A 12,520-nucleotide genomic window follows, 5' to 3' on the forward strand; every position below is an offset into this window, starting at 1 on the left:
GGGATCATCTAACAGGGTCCCCACTTCTTACACCTGCAGCCGGAGGTCGGTCTAGTGCCGGTGCTGCTGATGGTGGAGGCGCAGGGGCAGCGCTGGTACCGCTGGAAATGCCACGACTCCCGGAGGGGCAGCCGCCGCCGGGCTTGGCAACGGCTCCCACGGATCTTCAAGCCCTTCTCCTGCTTTTAGTGCAAACATTGAAGCTGGAAAAGGACGTCAAGTCCTGACTGCACAATCCCTCTCCTCCTGACTAAAAGGCCTTTGTGAATTTACACGCCTGTTTGTCCAGCTGGGGGTTTCAAAGGAGCCAAAACCAGGCCAAAGGACAGGCAGCCTCACAAGCCCCTCTGGCCATCCCACACACAACACTGAACTCAGTTTCATTTACTTTTTCCTTCTCTAGGGCCCCGATCATTCCAATTTTTAATCAGCATTTCTAATGGACGTTGGGTAATTTCCTCCCTTTTCTTCTGGTCCCGGGGTCTGTCGTCTGACCCACCTCGGAATTTCACTCCAGCAATTCCTACAGCCCTCGGTTACCCGTAAGAGTGTCTTGCAGGGGGCTGGGGACCTGTCACCCCCCCGAGTCCTATAGGACTCGCTTTGGCCCTTCCCTGACGAGTCGCTGGCGGGAGATCGGAGCCGCGGTCAGAAGAACCTCCGCACTCGCTTCGGAACCACGTTCCGTCTCAGTCGCACTCTCACACACACAGGCAACCGAATCCCACCCAACCCGACGCTACACGCAAAATACTTACGACTCTGTCGTCTTCACTCGGCCCCAACCCGACGGGCCGGGCCGACGGACACGGCTCCTGCCGGCCTCGCTCGGGCAGCCGAACGGAACCCGCCTCACGCTGCACGACTGGCGTCTCCTTTGGGTCTCTGCGCGCACAATTCCGGGCACAAAAACCTGCTGCAGCCGGCAAGGGAGCTCGTAAAAATCCGATTCTCAGGTTCAGGATGGCGTTAGTCCCGACCCGAGCAGGAGCCACCGAATGGCGCGGCGCCCCTCCTAGATCACCTCAGCGTTCAGTACTAGAGCCATCCCGGACGAGCCCCCAGTTGTTACAAGTGACTCGGTCCCAAACAGGATTAGAAACAAACGGAACGATTTATTAAACGAACAAAGGCGAGCAGACGGCACCGGGCTGCAGGCGCAGCGCCGGGTGCTGCGGGAGGCTCCGCTCCGCCAGGCTCCGCTCCGCCAGGCCGCACCCCGTACAGCCCCAGCCCCTGGCTTAGATCTCTTCCAGGGCCAGCACCGCCCGCAGGCCCCACTGACAGGCTGGAGCGCCCGCCAGGACACCCCCACCAGGCATCCTTTAGGGCAGCTTTAGCTTTTGTCTTGCTAACAAAGTCAGGCAGCTGGTTCTGCAGACTTGAGGCAGATTTCAGGAGCCTTCCTATTCTTCTGTTCCTCTTCATCACCTCCTCCTCAGAGACAAGTTGTTTCTCCTCAGGTATCACAATGCACACAATGTGCTAACACTGTGGTCCTTTAGGCAAAGCTTTGCACATCCTTTATCTAGTTTGTTGCTGCTTCAACATCCTTCATTCAGCACATGCAAGAATCTTAAACTGTCCCTCCCAGGCCCCTGGCCATACAAGGGTAGGTCATGATGCACCCCCAACACGATTCCATATTAACACGAATCAGATGGACATATATCACACTAGGGAAGCAATTGTACCAGCTGGAGCATCTAAACATGCTGCAGTCCAAGAGCAGAAGTTCACCTCGAGGCTGTTAAATGCAGCAGAGCTTTGAGGCTGCAGATACCTGTCGCTGGCTGCAGCGTAACACGGAGCCAGGAATCTCCAGGGAGGGAAAGTTGCCCTTAAATATTGCTTTGAAGTTTCAGTGAGTGGGGGTGGTGGCACGAAGCCTAATGCGGTCACTGGACTGCTGTCAAGTGCTGGCTCTGCCGGAGACCCCATGGCCAGGGCTGGAGACCCCATGGCCAGGGCCAGAGACCCCATGGCCAGGGCTGGAGTCCCCATGGCCAGGGTCGGAGACCCCATGGCCAGGGCCGGAGACCCCATGGCCAGGGCTGGAGACCCCATGGCCAGGGCCGACTCACCTAAAGCAGTTGGATGGCAGGTTTTCTGGCACCCCCATGGCTGCAGTCATTCAGCATTTCCAACTCACTGTTCCATTTCAGTGTGTTAGAAATGCCAATGGTCCTAAAGAAAGGACTTGAGGTAGAAACATTAGTGAAACAGTAATTTATTATACATTCCTGCAAGAGCGTGTGACCTAACTAAGTAGGCACAGCTTTGGTCAGAGTTTGTAGCACTGTGGAAAATGCTGGGAAATGTTGCTTTTGCAAATTGAAAAGGGTTATTGTATTTTCTGTAGAAGAATTTATATATAGAAACTCTTGATTAACTGAACCAAACTAAACTTTATTGGTGTACAGAGCTGTAACAACAATAGAAACCAGCCACCACCAAAACCAAAACCAAAACCAAAATAGCAACAGCTCCTAACAGTGCACAGAATTCTATCAGACGGCATCTGCAACCCTGCGAGGAGAAGCATGGGGCCTCTGCCTAGAAGGAAAGTGTTATAAATTGAGACTACAATGGATCATAATCCAATTAGAATTTTATTAATTATAGCAAGTAGAATATGAGCAAAGACAGCGCTGGACGGCAGGAGAGTCTGCGCTCCGCCAACTGCCGTGCTGATCAGTTCAAACAGTCCCTTTTTATATATTTTTTACTTCCGTGTTCATGAAGTAGTGGAGGTACTCTGCGCATGCTTCAGTTGTTGTTAGGGGGTCGTTTTCTGCCTCTTGGTGGTCTTTGAGGCCGGAGTAAGAAGTCTTCCTCCTTTGTCCTATCTGTGGTTCCTGGACATCTGGCGGTTATCTTGCACAAGCGGTATCTGGTTTAGTTTGTGCAAGCAATTGTGGTTATCTTATCCTGGACAAGCGGTGTCTGGTAGCTTGCATAAGCAATTGCACATTTTTGGTAGCTGCTGGCATAAGTGATTTCATATTAAGCTTAGCATAAGCCTTAATAAAAAATACTCTGGTCCATAGATCCTCACAGTTATTTTTACAAAATAAGATGTGGTGACCGATTTCGAAATGTGTCAGCAGATGTTGTGACGGGTTTCGAGATATAAGTCAGCAACCTCCCTGATATTAGAACTAATATTAGAAGCTAAGTGGTTTCCTGTCATTCATACCTTGTTTCAATGAACAAAATATTAACCCATTCACCACAGTATCATTACTTGGTTGAAATACTGATTGCGGGAAAAGACTTAGACGTTGGAAGTTTGATTGATGAGTGAACTGCATTTGAGAAGCAAGGGGTTCCAGGGAAAATTCCAAGGAAGCCAGTGTGAAAATATTTGGATGTTCAAAAGTTGCCTGAATTGTTTCATCAGTCTGCTAAGGTGCTTTAGCTACAATACCACTTCTTTGTTTACTGAGGCGAAAGGGGTTGCACAGTCACCTGGACTGTCAGCAATTCCCCAGCGGCCTTGCCCCTGGCCTGAAACCTTGTGGCACAGGCACACGGGAGGTTTTGGACGGCACAAACGCGGGAATCTGGTAACCGTGTCCAATGCCATGTACCCCGTGAAATCAAAATGGACAACAGCCCAGGATATACAGCACAAACAATACAAACCTCTTTCCAATTGTGGGACATTACCTATGTTACAGGGACACCACATTGGCCTGCAGGTCAGGCCATGGTGGAACGTATGAATCAAACTCTCAAGTGTTTTTGCTTCACAAACAAAAAGGGGGAGAGAAGGACATCTCTCCAGCTGATCAATTAAACAAAGCTCTGTATGTTTTGAGTTGTTTATGTCTGCCACAGAACAGCTTGGTACCTCCAATGTGAAATATGCAGGAGGTTTAAAAGGAGGTTTAAAAAAAAAAAAAGAAAAGATGAAAAGAAAAAAAGTCAATGTCAAGTGTTAGTAAAAAATTAAATTACAGGTAGTAATTTGGGGAAAGGAGATCTGGCTGTGTCATTACAGATGCCATGGATCCAGAAAAAAGCAAGCCTGTGTGAACCAGGCGGAGATCCTGATCCCAGTAACTTATGTCAAGTGTTCCAACTGCAGCCACAATGGACTATGAGTTTTGCTGTGGGACATATGGAACTAACTAACAGTCTTTGAAATATGTATGTATTTATGGTAAATGAAAATTAGGGAAATGGTGATTTCTGCACAGCCTAAGAACACAGACTGCAATGGGTGGTGCCTGCACGAAAAGGTGAGGCTGGTGTTATCTGACTCCTGAAACTGTCAAGACACTCAGCTACAGGTGTGGATTCTGTAAGACTTTACAGAATCAAGCAGCAACTGATTTTTGTTGCTGGCTCACAGACATGGTTGTGAAAATTTTGAAAGGCATGTGCTGCATGAATGTGTTCACTCTCAGTCAATCCATGCCAGCATTCAGAAATTAATAGATCAAACACAAAAGATACAGGAAAATGGATTCTTTGGATTGGACAATTGGTTTCAGGAGTGGGGAATTTCAGGATGGATATTGTCAATGGTCAAATCTGGATTACATAGTCCCTGACAATATCCTTGAATTTCCTATGAAACAGCAAAGTTATTCACATTGAGAAGTATTTGGTGATCACATCTTCAAAACACTACGGCCTTGAAGGCAGAGGTAGGGACTGCCTTACACCAAGGAGGAGTTGTAGGAAGGTATTGGGAAGTAAGTGAACGTGTCGTTATTATCCATAATAAATGGTCAACACAGAAGGTGTGCAGATAACTTTTAGACATAACAGATAAATTAACAATGCAAACAGTGTGTGTAGCCAATTAGTAGTTTTTAGCTTGCTCCATTTTACAGTGTGGTTTTTCGTTTATGGGATGTTTTTTAGATTTAGTTAAATAAGGACTTAGGGTTTTTTTGTAGATATTTTCGCCTTAGTGTTATTTTTGACAAGTCTTGCAAAAGAAAATATCACTCTCAGTGAAGGAGGTTCTTTTTGCTTAACAGGAAGGGGGAGATGTGTCCTGCAGCTTGAGAAACAAAGGCTCAAGCACTGCCAGGTGAAGAGATAACGGGATGGAGCCTTCAGGCCATGAACCTCGGGGAAACTAAACAAGGTGGCAGCATCCTTGCCGGCCCCCTGCTGGGACAGGCTCCAGGAAAAAGTGTCCTCTATTGTTAAGGTGTAGCTGCTGTCTGAGGAGGGTTTAGAAGTTCTATTGGCATGATAAGGTAGAGATGCTGCTGTGACAGCAAAACGTTGACCAATCAGATGTAGCCCAGGAACAGGGTGTGTTTGACAGAAAGCAGCCGTCTGCAGAGCATATAAACAGGAATGGTTCTTTGCAATAAATCGACTCTTGCTGCATCAAGCTGTGTCCCGTCTCTCTCCGTCGCAGCATTGCTTTAGATAACTGCAGTGATTCCTTGGGCATGATTGTAACCCTCAGGAAGCTGAGGAATAAAAACTTAACATCCAAGCAGCCAAAGGGCTTGTCCAGATTTCTGAAAGGTTCCATTTCTGCGTAGCTGTGACATGACAGCAGGATGCTCGCCAAGTTCCTCCACCTCTTGTGGAAATTGGGAGACTGAAGAAAGGATGCTGCTGTTCCAGGCTTGTTGTGAGTAGCTATGCATACCAGCTTAACCTAGCAGAGATCTTTAGAAAACGTTGTGGCTTAGATGCTAACCTTTGGGTATCAAAAATAAAAGCAATTGCTTTATGTGCTTTGTGAATGAGATTAGGGATCCTACATCAGCAGAGTCACCTTAGAGTTCAGATTAGCTTTCGGGTAACTACAATACTTCCAGAAGGTAGAACCACAGAATTTCTCAGCTTCTCTTTAGGACATGCTTTGCTTGCATTGTCCCTTACTTTAATTTCTTCCTTTCAGGTGTACATTATTCAGGTCAGTGTTGGCAATCATCAGTGGACAGCCAAGCATCGTTACAGTGATTTCCATGACCTGCATGAGAAGGTAAGGTGGTTAAAGCTCTGGCCTCAGTCTCTTCCAAAATATTGTACAGTTTTTGTAGTGGTTATATGGGACAAAAATATTTTCCTCAAAGAGCAAGAATATCTGCCAGATGCCATCTGAAGTGCAGACTGAATCCTTTGTATGAGCAGTGTTACTTGCCCCTCTTACACTCCCCTCTTGAACTAGGGGAAGTTGGCCTGAACAACTTTAGCCTTGGGCAGAAGCTTCCATCAGGGAGAGTGGAGTTTTACCTAGAGTTATTAAACCTTTTGCCAAGAGATGTTTAGGTGTTTATGATGAGCTGATCTGGTAATCTGAAGCTGGATTCACGCAAAGACTCTCTCTTAGGAAGGGTGGCTGATAAAACTGACCTTAGGCAGTAGCATGGGTTAGTTACCAACCAGTGCTAAATAAACAGGTAGTGAAAATGAGGGCAAATCTATCATATTCAAAACTGGGCAGCTTTTTCAGCTATGCACTAGTAATTCTGTTGCTTTATCAACTTCATTACATTCTGCCCTGTGGTAACTGTGAGCAATTATCTCAGAAAACACTATTATTCAGCTTCTCACAATTTTATAAAACGGTCTTTCTGAAAAATACCTAAGTCAGTAGGTAAAGTTACCAAAGTAACTGTATTGGTTTTGTTCTACCAGGATTGAGCAACATGCTCTTAATGTGTTCTGTCACATCTTATGTGTGAGTTCAGGTTGTGAGTTGGGTCGTAACTCTGGTCTTTGTCTTTCAGCTTGTTTCAGAAAAGAAAATAGATAAAAATCTCCTACCTCCCAAGAAGATTATTGGGAAAAATTCCAAAAGCCTGGTGGAGAAAAGGCAAAAGGAGTTGGAGGTCTACCTGCAAACTCTGCTAGTCAAGTTCCCTGTCACTGCTCCGAAAGTTTTGTCACACTTCCTACACTTTCATTGATATGTAAGTTATGTTTTTAGCATATAAAAACGGAGGCCTGAGGGTCTTGCTTGGAGAGACCTGTGTGGAATCTTCACAAAGTAGCTGGAGCTGCTCTTTTTCTGCCTTTTGCACGATGCAACAAAGCATATTTTTCAGATTTTTGACAGCACTTTTTGTTGCAGTAGGTGCTGTGCTGACAAGTAGTGTGGGTAGGGACTCAAAGAGGAGGAAATAAATGCTGGCAGGGTAGCTGGAGGCTGTGAATAAATCTGCAGCTGAATTGGTTGTTAGGCTGAAGTCAGTAGTGCTGGCTCTCTGAAGGAGCATTGCAGAAGCGATCCACATGCACCCCTACTTAGTGGTTACTGCTTAGATCTGTGGTTCATTCTTGGAACAGTTTCCAGTAGCCTGAATGAAGAAAAATGGTGCTTCTCCATGAGAAGCTCACTGATGGAGTGGCCTCTAGAGAAACAGCTCCAGCCAGCAGACAGAATGTTAGAGTAAAGGAAAATAAGCAGTGGCTTGCTTTTGTGTTCAGATTGTGATTTGTTCATTCATCTCTTGTGGATAATTGGGCTTTTTTACAGTATGGCATCGTGTTGTAAGGGGGAGATTGAACTTCATGAAGAGGAAAATGCACTGGAGAACTCTGTGGAAAGGAGGACCAGTAATTGCTTCAGGGTGGGATGTGCTGAGATGGCTCTTCATAGTTTCATATAAAGGCTTCAGAAGTAGTGGGTCATTAGATGCGTTGATAAAGCTTTAGCAACAAAGAAGAACCTGCTTTTGTTGTATTCCATGAATGTAATTACCCTGCTGAGGCCTGAGTTTGACTTGGATAAACTGTTCATGGTGCTGCTATTGCCCTGCAGATGTGAGCAAGGAGGACTAGTTTGTCATGAGGGAGCTTTTGTAAGTTGATTGGTGGTTTTAAATCTGTTAAATGTGTGTGATAACATAGGGAGAATTCTGTTAAGATGAAGCAAACTTCCGGATCACCAGGAAGTTTCTCTCTTAAATGGTGTCTGTTTCATTAACGTTTTGGTCCAGTAACTTCAACAAAGATTTTTATGCAGGCAGAAATTCTTCCAGTCATTCTCACTTTTCAGTTGGATGATTTCTTTCTTGCTGTAATGTTCATCCCTTTTCACTTCTTCAAAGCACTGCTGTTACTTGCATATGAATGCTTCCATGCTTGTGTATTGTGTTTGTGTATTATCATAGAATGACAGAATCCAAGACTGGTCTGGGTTGGAAGGGACCTCAAGGATCACAGAGCTCCAACCCCCTGCCACAGGCAGGGACACCAACCTCCAGGCCTGGAGCTACACAAGGTTGCCCAGAGCCCCATTCAACCTGGCCTTGAACACCCCCAGGGATGGGGCACCCACCCCCTCTCTGGGCAGGCTGTTCCAGCCCCTCACCACTCTCTCTGTAAAAAGCTTCCCTCTAATATCTAATCTAAACCTTCCTTCCTTTAGTTTTAATCCATAAATGAGTGAAGCTGTTGTTTAATCTGCATTTCTTTGTTTAGGGGAGTCTGGCTTGAGGTAGAAATGCAATTGTTTGGGACTTGAGAGTACTTTTTAAATATTTACCAAAAGTAGTTAGCTATTCAGCAGAAAAGCTAAATATTTGCCACAGGAATTCAACTGGGGAATAATCTTCCTGCAGAACTTTGGTCTTCTAAAATATCTTTACAATATTAGCCCATGTGCATGCTTGAGGCTTCATAATGCCTGATACTGCCTCCTTAGTTTATATAGGAAGGCTGGTGATGGCACCAAGCTGTGTGACACGCTGGAGGGAAGGGATGCTGTCCAGAGGGACCTTGACAGGCTTGAGAGTTGGGCCTGTCCTGAAGGTCAACAAGGCCAAGTGCAAGGTCCTGCACGTGGGTCATGGCAATGCCGAGCACAGCTCCAGGCTGGGTGGAGAACAGATGGAGAGCAGTCCTGAGGAGGAGGACTTGGGGATGTTGGGGGATGAGGAGCTCATAGTGAGCTGGCAGTGTGCACTTAGAGCCCAGAAAGCCAACTGTCCCCTGGGCTGCTTCACAAGAAGTGTGACCAGCAGGTCAAGGGAGGGGATTCTGCCCCTCTGATCTGGAGTGACGCCCCCTGCAATGCTGCATCCAGCTCAGTGGTCCCCAGCACAAGACAGGCGTGGAGCCATTGGAGCAAGGCCAGAGAAGGCTGGAGCACCTCTGCTATGGAGGCAGGCTGAGAGAGTTGGGCTGGTTCAGCCTGCAGAAGAGAAGGCTCTGGGGAGACCTTATAGCAGCCTTCCAGTCCCTGAAGGGGCTACAGGGAAGCTGGAGAGGGACTGGTGACAAGGGCAGGGAGGGACAGGACAAGGGAGAATGTTCTTAAGCTGGAGGAGGGGGGAGTTAAATTGGGTATTAGGGAAAAAAAATCATCTTCCCAGGGACAGTGATGAGGCCCTGGCACAGGGTGCCCAGGAAGCTGGGGCTGCCCCTGGATCCCTGGCAGGGTTCAAGGCCGGGTTGGATGGGGCTTTGGGCACCCTGGGCTGGTGGGGGGTGTCCCTGCCCATGGCAAGGGGTTAGAACCAGATGGGCTTTAAGGTCCTTTCCAGCCCAAAGCTGCCTGGGATTCTGTGATTATTTTTTTTCTTGTCTATTCTTATTTGTAGCATTTCCAGTAGGGATTATTTAATCTTATTCCCTAGGTTAATGGAACTAAACTGGTGTAGAAATAACCACAGTAAATACACTACAAGTGCTTTGCAGCCTTTGTGTTCCAGGGGAAAGCTGTGTCTGGCTTGGCAAAGAGCAGCAGTTGGATGTGACAGCAGTGTACAACCTTATTGTTGCTTTGGTGTTGAACAGGGGTGTGCAGTGATATGGGGGTGCTTACTTCCTTGCAGTGTCTTATACTTTGTCATCTTAGATTTGGTTTCTTAACTTCCAGATAGAAGCTTTTAAAAGAAAATAATTGAGTACCCAGAAGCTGCTGTTCAGAGACACCTGCAAACAATGGATTTCTGTGGGATTGGTGCATATAAGAGAGCGAAGACAGAGGCCTCTTGTAGGTCTGACAGAGGACTAGAGCTCCTTTTCTGTGGGCTACAATACTCCACGTCATGACCTTGTTTCGATTATAAAGGTAGGAAAATTCTGCTGTGTCCCCCAGATGATGAAGGGAACACAGAGCCTGGGTTTCAGTCAGATCTCTGCATGCCAGGTGAGTGTAACTGGCTTTATCCAATAACAGAACTGTTGGATTTTGTTCGGAATGCAGCTTCGAGCTGCTTCTCCAAACTGTTCCTCCTCAGTGAGTGGGGTTTCAGTTATACTAAGAATGTGCTTGTCTGAAATGTTCACCTCATCAGATGAGCTGAACTGTGCTGCAGATGGCCCATGGATTTATTTCCTTGTCATGAATCATGAGGGGTTTGTCAGTGAAGTAAACTCCTCAAATACTCATTTCATGATGATCAGTAATGCCTGTTTGTCCTTTGCAGCTACCTTAAAATGAGATGTGTGTGCCTAAACTATCACAGGTAGTTTTTTGTTCTTCTCGTGAGCCTTAGAGAGAGCTCTTGGAAGAGCTCAGAACTATTTCTGGACTTCTACAGAGCATTTGCTTTTTATGAAGTATGGGAAATACCTGTACTGACCTTTGTGCTCCTTTAGATTTTAAAAGAACAAATTCCCACAGGGAGAATTTTCCAGGCTTTTTCTTTTCCTCCTGGAGCCGTCAGTGTGTAGAAAGGGGGTTGAGCACTGTGTAGGTCCAGAAGGGCAGAGAAGATAGAGGATGGTGAACAGGGACTTTGAATTCTTCTTCAGCAAGGAGGTTAAGTCCAGAAGACTAATTTTTACAGATCTCTTCTTCCCTGTAGACTTGTTAATCTAAAGTTATCATTGTATTAGTGATGCTCTAAAGGAAATGTTGAGTGCTTAATTGTCCTGGTTTTGGCCAGGACATTCATGCATTAGGTTAGTCTAATGTTAAAATTTGAAGAAAACTGTACTGGTAATAGTTTCTTTAAAACCAGGCTTTGTTTGGCATTGGGCTGATGATGGTCAGTAAGAATTGCTCTAGTTGCTGTTGCCCTTTTTGAAAACATGCAGCGTGTGATTATTTAAATGTAGTTCAGTATCTTCCATCTTGGAAATGAAGAACCTATGAAATTAAATAATTTGATGAAGTATTTTCAAGTTACAAAGAGAATCTATAAGATGTGATGACAGTTGATTTCTATTTTTAAAAGTCCTGTACCACAGCAAAAAAGGGAGACTTATTTTGGCCAAGGATACACTTTGAACTGTAAGTATGTAACACTTCATTGCAATGGTTTAATCTTTGCAGGAGATCAATGGGATCACTGCTGCACTGGCTGAAGAGCTCTTCCACAAAGGTAAAGAACCTGCAAGAATTTAACTGGGGATGGTTCCCTCCATGTGCATGCGTGTGTATACCTGTGAGATTTAATCTCCAGACCATGAGATCTGAGTCTTTCACATCAGACTGAGCCTTGTTCTTCCTCTTCACCTGTTTCTTGCTGTTTGTGCTTTGATCCAAGCTGTATTTGAGGAGGAACTGTCACAGAAGCACAGCTGCTTTTGGAAATAAATCAGAAATTGATGAATTCCTTGGTATGTTTTAGTGCAACCAGTCAGGAAGTTTGTGTCATTTCAGTGAGCCTTGATAGAGTGTGTTGAATGCATCACTTCACCTGTCTTAATGTTGTTCTTCCAGAATTCAGGAAACATGAGACCTTCTGGTCAGTTAATGAAAGGATGTGCTTTTCTGAGGCTGAGAGCTGAAAATGAAATGCACTACTGCAACATCTCTAAGTGGCTCCCCAGGAGCAGGAGGCGTGTGAAATGATTAACCCATGCTGGCTTTGTTTTGAGGGACAGGCTGAATGCTGTGCTGTGATTCTGGCTGGCTGAGGTGATAGGTGAAGCGTGGTTCAGATTGTTCTGGCACAAAATTAACTTTAGGTGAAGCCACTTCAGAGGGGGCACTCAGCAAATTGTGGAACACTTTAAGGAAGGTCCTGAAGAACTGTTCCCTGACTCTGTAGTGCCTGTAGCCTCACTAGTGCCAAAATCATTGATGTCTGACCGCTGTATGTGAGTGGAACCTTGTGGTGATGTGCAGCTGGACTCTGGGACTTGCTCCCACTGAAGCCAAAGGGAGTTTTAGTCTTTGGAGAACTCTGCTTATCAGGAAAGCCGATGCTCTCCTGTCTGTCAGGTCAAACTGGTGTCCTTAAAAGGAAGAGGAGGAAGATGTTAATTCCACGTGTGCATGTATTCTGACTGCTGTAATCCACATTTGCTCTTGGGATGCTGTCAGAGGAGGCTTTTGGATGCTGTTTCCTAGTGTTCCTGGAAAGAAATGGGATTGTAAAAATGTTGCCAGATAATGCATTTCCTGCCCTGGGAGCTTGCTCTGGTGGTAGTGTGGTGAAAGTCCTCAGACTGTCCAAGAAGATGCTGCAGCTTTGCACATCAGCAGCTTAGCAAAGGATGTCAGGTTTGTCTGTTAGATGGTAGGTGCTGCTTTTTCTGGTTAGAATAAGTCTGAGCTGCTATTGAACTTAGGGATATCTCAAAGTTTAGCAATTTCTATGTTGTATAAATGAACTTTGGTTCCAGCCCTGTT

General features: G+C 45.8%; 1 protein-coding gene across 1 annotated transcript in view; it reads left to right on the top strand.

The window, feature by feature from the left end:
- Positions 1-963: 963 nt before the first annotated feature.
- The window catches only part of LOC311204601 (nischarin-like), a gene marked incomplete at both ends in the record, with an annotated part of 89,172 nt that continues 77,615 nt past the window's right edge, over positions 964-12,520 (top strand). The window contains 2 exon segments of the mRNA XM_084281005.1: positions 964-1,074; positions 5,885-5,968. Coding sequence (XP_084137131.1) covers positions 964-1,074; positions 5,885-5,968 — 195 coding nt within the window.

The sequence above is a fragment of the Gallinula chloropus genome, assembly GCF_964237585.1.
Source record: "Gallinula chloropus genome assembly, contig: HAP1_SCAFFOLD_143, whole genome shotgun sequence".
NCBI lineage: Eukaryota > Metazoa > Chordata > Aves > Gruiformes > Rallidae > Gallinula > Gallinula chloropus.